At 31.4% G+C, this 6,905-nt stretch overlaps 1 protein-coding gene and 1 long non-coding RNA gene across 2 annotated transcripts; one reads left to right on the top strand and one right to left on the bottom strand.

Annotated features, from left to right (window-relative positions):
• Nucleotides 1-57: 57 nt before the first annotated feature.
• On the bottom strand, nt 58-2,504 carry LOC130507425 (polypyrimidine tract-binding protein homolog 3-like; the record flags this gene model as incomplete). The annotated part of the gene is given in 14 exon segments (XM_057002142.1): nt 58-169; nt 248-391; nt 478-585; nt 669-682; nt 761-782; nt 876-927; nt 1,004-1,045; nt 1,122-1,236; nt 1,367-1,490; nt 1,621-1,702; nt 1,780-1,856; nt 1,927-1,998; nt 2,086-2,149; nt 2,368-2,504. Coding segments are annotated over 13 exon segments (1,021 nt in total), but the record flags the coding sequence as incomplete, so codon positions are not given.
• An 820-nt stretch (nt 2,505-3,324) lies between these two features.
• On the top strand, nt 3,325-6,580 carry LOC130507424 (uncharacterized). Its single transcript, XR_008942323.1, has 3 exons — nt 3,325-5,099; nt 6,073-6,141; nt 6,219-6,580. It is a non-coding gene; the product is annotated as an uncharacterized LOC130507424 (long non-coding RNA).
• Nucleotides 6,581-6,905: the final 325 nt, after the last annotated feature.

A 6,905-nucleotide genomic window follows, 5' to 3' on the forward strand; every position in this document is an offset into this window, starting at 1 on the left:
ACAAGTGAATCATCTTGGTAGGGGAGCAGCAATAGCGGTAGTTCTTTGCAGCATTGCGGTTGAACCGGTTCAGGTTCGAGTTAACATAATCATGCGAGTCTGTGCCTGGTGTTATATTTGGATGCTTCGAGTAGTTTACCTCTAGCCGCTTACCAAACAGCATCGCTCCCTGCAGGAAACACAACATATATATACACATAAACAAAATCTTCTTCTTAAACTCAAAAGCTTAATCCCAAATACAAACCTTGAGGAAATGAACTGCAAGTTCAGCTTGGAAACCATCTCCCATTTGGACAAGGGCATGGTCAGGTTTGTTTCGAAGAAGCTTTATCCTCACAATGTTCCCGTAAAGAGAAAAGAGATTGAACAGCTTATCCTCATCAACACTCTGAAACAAAATGAATCTTGTGAGCCCCAAAGGAAAATAGTGTTAAGTTGTCTATAAAGCAAATCGGACCATGAGCAGCAACTTACATCTGTATTAAGATTGGAGACAAGGATCGTACACCTATCATTTGTGCCAGTTATACCCGGAGGCAAGCCACCGCCAAAGGCAGCTGCAATCGCAGATGTGTTTGCCATCTAAATAACAGCAAATACATGAGATTTAAGAGAACAAAATCGTTGCTAAAACCGTGTATCATGGAGCTTTTAGCATTACTCACCTGAGGATAGGCCACTGCAAATAAAATAAAAATATGAATTAGCAAAAGACAACAGTATAGACATAAAATTACAATCATGTTAAGACACATACCTCCTGCATCACCATAGCCAGGCTGCAAGAAGAAAAAAAAAGAAAAACAGAATATTAAGACGGTATCAATGGATAAAAAAAAACATATGTGAGTTACTGAAAGCAGAGGTCATACGTGAGGTAAACGGCCTTTTTGCTCTGATGGCAGGTTTGGATTTGTATAATCCCTATTCAAACGGCCACATGGAAATAAGTTAAATATGCACATCAAATTATATAACCGCAAAGAACATAAAAGAATACCTAGATCGATCGTTGTTGTAATTTACTTGCAGCTCCTCAAGGCTGAAAACGAAAGAGCAGTTCAATACTCACGAGACGACAAAAAGAAAAAAAAATGGAAGAAAGCAGAGAGCAATACTTGGAGAACTGGATATCCAACTGACAACACCCGTCATATATGTTACGACCCTGTAGAGAAGTTCTAGCAGAGGCAGCACACTGTTGTGCCTGATACTGTATAAGAGCTTGAAAACCTATACACAAGGTTCAAATGATCAAACTGAGTTAAATGTAACAATTATTGTAGTAAAAGCATGAAAGAAACAAAGTAAAATCTAAGGGAGAAAAGAAGAGGGGGGAGAAAAGAAGAGTGGAGAAGCTGACCAGCAGACTTCTGGAAAGTGACGATCTTCTCCACAAATCCGTAGGGAGAAAAAACTTGATGCAGGACGTCAACGGTGATTGGATACAGCATGTGATGGACTGTGACCAAGAGAATACGATTCGGCTGCGCCCACCCACCACCAGGGATAACAAGATAGAAAGAAAAGAAGAGTGAATAAAAAGAGGGAGAAACAGAAGAGAAAGACACCAATATCTATCTCTAATAAAGATTCTCATAAAAAGGATTCACAAACCTCATCTTCACGTCCATGAATATTCTGCTCGGCTGTTGTCAATTCTTGGTGAGACGAGAATTGGATATACACATTCCTTCCTCTACAGTTAGTTGATAACAAGAATTACTAGTGGTTGAAACAAGGAGAGGACTCTATATATATATAAGAATATCAAACCTTATGGTTGGCTGGACAGTAGTGAAGAACTGAAGAGCAGTGATTGCTGAAGAAACATCTTGCATCTGGAGAAGAGCCTAAGTAGAGAAATAAAATTCTTAAAAGTAAGTTCAGAGAGAGAGAGAAGAAAGAAGCATTATAGAAGACCTGATTCTTTGCCCTGAGCATCACGAGCTTTGTTATGACACCAAACGGTTGGAAAAGCTGAAGCAAATCATTCTGTTTTGAACAATAAAACTTTATTATATAAAATCTAGAAACTGAAAAGAAAAGAGAGAGGGGGGAGGAGAGGAGAGGGTTTTTTACTTCAGAAATCTCGTGTCCAACATTACGAACATGAATGACTTTGGATGATTCTGCCATTACCAACCTGCAATTCGAATTGGATACAAGTTGTAACCAGAGATGTAGTCCCCAATCAAATTACAAACATCAATAGCATTGGGAAGAAATCGATTCAAAGATTGTAAGCAATAAAAAAAAAACGGAAATATTTATCTCCAAACCGCTGGGAAGGGCCTGTCTGTTTACTCAGATACAGATGAGGAGAGAGAGAGAGAGAGAGAGAGAGATAGAGAAGGAACTTGCCTTGTCTGCGAGAGGTTAGATGGGAGAGGGAGAGAGAGAGAGACAAGAGAAGAGAAGAGAAGTGTAGATCGAAGAAGGCTTTTTTTTCGTCGTCAATGCCTTTAACCCTATCTCTACTATTTATCTTTATATATCTAAGTTTTTCTCTTTTATTTCTCCCATTCTCAACTTTATAAATTCATTATAATAATAAGTAACATTCTCACAATAGGTTAAAAAAAATCTAGAATTAATAAGTACACAAAATTATCCTTTTAATATTTTCTAACTTTTGTTTCTAAAAATATTTGATTTTAAAATGATATAAATTACCTAAATTTTATATATTTAAATTCTTCTCTCTTTTTCAAAATTATTTGATAAATTGTTATGAATTGAAAATATGATAACATATAAATGTTTATTAAGATCAATTCGGTAAAATGACATCGAAATATTAAAATGAAAAAAAAAGAAACTAGAAGTTTAATTTTGAGTTCAACACAAACAGTAAAATATTTTGTTTACATTTATATTAATTTCATATTAATAATTAATAACTAATGATTTTAATGAGGTCATATATTTATCTACAAGCACTAATAATTTTTAATAACTTATTAAATTATATTAGGGTTTTGCATTGATCCAACTTGAAACTTATGTTTTATTAATTTATTGTGTTCACTAATATATCGAGTATTAATTTACAAAATTTATTTTATTGTGTAACTTTCCACTAATAGCCTATTCTAAACATATCCATTAAGAAAACCCATTTACTTCAAATTGCACATAGGAGCTATTAAAAAAGATTTTGGAGTAAAGGTCATTTGTAACCAATTTGGAGTAAAGGTCATTTGTAACCAGTTTAGAAGTTCTAGATTTTGGAGTAAAGGTCATCGACTTGAATTAATCACAATGAACTTATGTTGCTGGACAGTATTAATGCCAACCATTCTTTGAAAATAAATCCCTTTCTTATTAAAAGGGAAACATTTTTAGAGTGTAACCTTTGTTTGGTATTATATTCACAATTTTGCTATTTTTGCTGATGTGTCAGCTCTATAATTCTCCTCGATCTTTTTTATAATTGACCAACATTTACTAGAAAATTTACATAATATGCCACTGTGACTTTATTAATTCCGGTCGTTCATATACATATATTAATGTGATCATTTCTCTCACACATCGCTTTGAAATTATTATTATCTACGAACCTCTTGCATGAATATATGTATATTGATCTCTTCCACTGAAAACCTACAATATAGTATACAAGTCAAAATCAACTAATCTTATGGTTTTGATATGAACATCTAATAAACTCGCGTTGTTCATGTCTGTTTATTTGACACATTTTATACGGAAAAATTTCAGCTTGACACATTGTATGTCACATTTTTGTGAAACAAAAATTATACTGAGAAATATAAGCAAAATTGACACATGTTTGTTCTAAAATGATTTTCAGACTGCCGGGGTTCGTATACAAAGGATGTAAGTATGAACAAGTCAAAATTCATGGGTTTGTTTTTTTAGTCTGTATTATATTATGGTTTTACATAGATTTATGTGTTTAAATTGAGTAAAAACTAAAAAGAGATAACTTATAAAAATAAAAATGGGTATGATTTCGCTTTAGTTAACTTAATGGTTTGGTAGGACACAGTCATTTGATAGCAAATTGGCTAACATTGATTTAAGATGTTTTGTGTCTTTTTGAATATAATAAACTGAATTTATATCAAATTCAAATTGTGCGTGTTCGTAAAGCTAAATAGTAACTTTCAAATCGAAAATTTGCACGTTTTTGGAAACAATTTATGTATAGAGTAATGCAAAGTTCTTTTATGAAGTTTTAATGGAAACAATAATATACAGTTAATGTGAGTTTCTACAAATATATTATACCAGACATAAATATATATAGGTCATTGACTGTTTCTCTGCGACTTTTTCCCTTCTTATTAACCAATGAGCAATTTTTGAGACTAACATTTGTTTTGTAAGTTATTTACAGGTGTGCCATGCTGATGTGACAGCACCATATTCATTCTCAGCCTATTTGTATACTTACCCTTAATTCACTAGAATAATTACATACGAATGCCATTGCGATACATGTGAATAATCGACTTATATAATATACTCTTATCGTTGAACATAACCAAATTATTCGCATTCAATTTCTGATACATCCGTTTATAGCAACCTTAATTTACTGCATTTAATTTCGTGTAGTAATTAAATGCCTTTAATTTATTGTGTTTAGTTTCGTGTGTACATATATAACAACTTTTGTTGAGCGACTTTAATTTGGTCTCGATTTTGGTAACTACTATGATTGGCAATTATGATCCGTCCATAATGATTAAACAATCATTTCTTTTATCATTCATTCATTTTCAAAATAGGTAATTATGCTGTCATTCTATGATTGGCAATTATGAGTCAAAAAATATCGGGTATTAATTGCATAATACTATCGGAAAAAAACTTCGTGCCCAAGATATAAACCTATATATAATGATAGTGGAGGTCATTCCGAACAAAATAAGTCGTGTAGAGCAAATGTAAGTGTGATTATATAAGGTTTCCATTACTTTTATTGCCTTATAATTCGTTGACATGTTACTCCTTTTTATTGTCTGAAACATATCCGTCTAATGGTTTCCAGAGTTTTAACCATAGCATTTTCAAGCGATAGACTAAGAATCGTAGTGGAACTTTATCTTTCTAATTTACAGGTTTTTTTAAGAGAAATTCTTGGGTTCACCCCTAGAGTGAACCTTTAGGTTCACCCAACCAATAGGATTTCGTTATTTCATATCAGTATCTTTTAAAAAAGGAAACAAAATATTAATGTCAAGTTTTATTATGTTTCTAAAATAAAAAAATAAATAGAAAATAATAGTAGTCGCAAAAAAAGATTTTATATTTAAAATACCGTCAGCAAAACACTTAACACTAAATCATAAACCTTAATATTTTTAAACTCAAAAATAAAACTAATAAAATTAATATTAATTGCAAACAAAAATACGTTTTAGAAAAATATATTTTTAATACCATCAGCCAAACACTAAACCCTAAACCCTGAATCTTAAACCTTAAATCCCTGGGTAAACCCTAAATCCTTGGGTAAATCATAAACCCAAGTATTTATGATTTACCCAAGGGTTTAGGGTTTACCCAGGGGTTTAGGGTTTAAAATTTAGGGTTTAGTGTTTTCCCAAAAGTTTAGGATTTAGTATTTATGATTTACCCAAGGGTTTATGATTTACCCAAGGGTTTAGGATTTAGTATTTAGGGTTTAGGGTTTAGTGTTTTGCTGATTTTGTTAAAAATATTAAAAAAAAATCCAAAGATTTAAGATTTATCCAAAGGTTTACCATGGATTTAAGGTTTATGATTTAGGGTTTAGTGTTTTGCTGACGGTATTTTAAATATAAAATATTTTTTTGTGATTACTATTATTTTCTATTTATTTTTTATTTTAAAAACATAATAAAACTTGACAATATTTTGTTTCCTTTTTTAAAAGATACTTAATATGAAATAACGAAATCCTATTGGCTGGGTGAACCTAAAAGTTCATTCTAGGGGTGAACCCAAGTATTTCTCTTTTTTTAATTCACAGTTTTTTTTTATGTTTACTTTTAAGTATACTACTTTGAGCTTCACCTTTCTAATTCACAGGTTTTTTTGCGAAAGACTAAGAATCGAAGTTCAGACTAAGAATCGAAGTTGAATGATGATTTGAAAGTAACTATGGTTGATTTTTCATCTGTAAGTTACCAAAATCCGATTTGTTGTGGTTTTTTATGAAGTTTGAGAACTCTGAGCATTTTTTGTAATTAATGCAGGCTACCGAATGATGATTTGAAATTAACTTTGGTTGATTCTAAACCTAGCCTTTCATTGTCGAATGAAGTGTCTGAGAAGGGGATTCACAGTTTTACCTTTCTAAGTCGGTAAAAAAATACTGACTTGCTTTATCTTTCTAAGTCGATAGATTTTTTTTTCAAATTAGGCCACAAGTAGCTTTCCTTATTTCTTTTATATTTACTTTTAAAAATATTATATGCAGCTGTTGGTTACTCTTTGTTATTTTAATATTTTTGATTAGCAGTTATATAATTTCGGTAAATGCATAGACTTGATTTTTTTGGATTGTTTTTTATTGATTATTAGCTAAAACAATATGTACCCAAAACTTCTTTTTGAATCCTTTACCCATTTAAATATCATAGTACCATATATTTCTCATACCTAAGCAAAAATGGTTTGACCATTAAATTTTATTATATAATATGAAGTGATCATCATAAACTGATATGGCAATAGTTTTAGATTCTGATAATAACATGATTATACATTAGGTGATATTTCTTTAAACAGCTCAAAGTTGATTTATATTGTGATCCAACATAATAATCTTTTTAAACAAGTGTAAGATATACTCTTAGTCCGTACTACTTTGACATCTATTTAAATCAAAGTTTGCTATATATTATGGTCTAAATATTGCATGCTTTTGGTATGAATCGGAA

This window comes from Raphanus sativus, unplaced genomic scaffold (assembly GCF_000801105.2).
Source record: "Raphanus sativus cultivar WK10039 unplaced genomic scaffold, ASM80110v3 Scaffold4493, whole genome shotgun sequence".
Classification (NCBI taxonomy): Eukaryota; Viridiplantae; Streptophyta; class Magnoliopsida; order Brassicales; family Brassicaceae; genus Raphanus; species Raphanus sativus.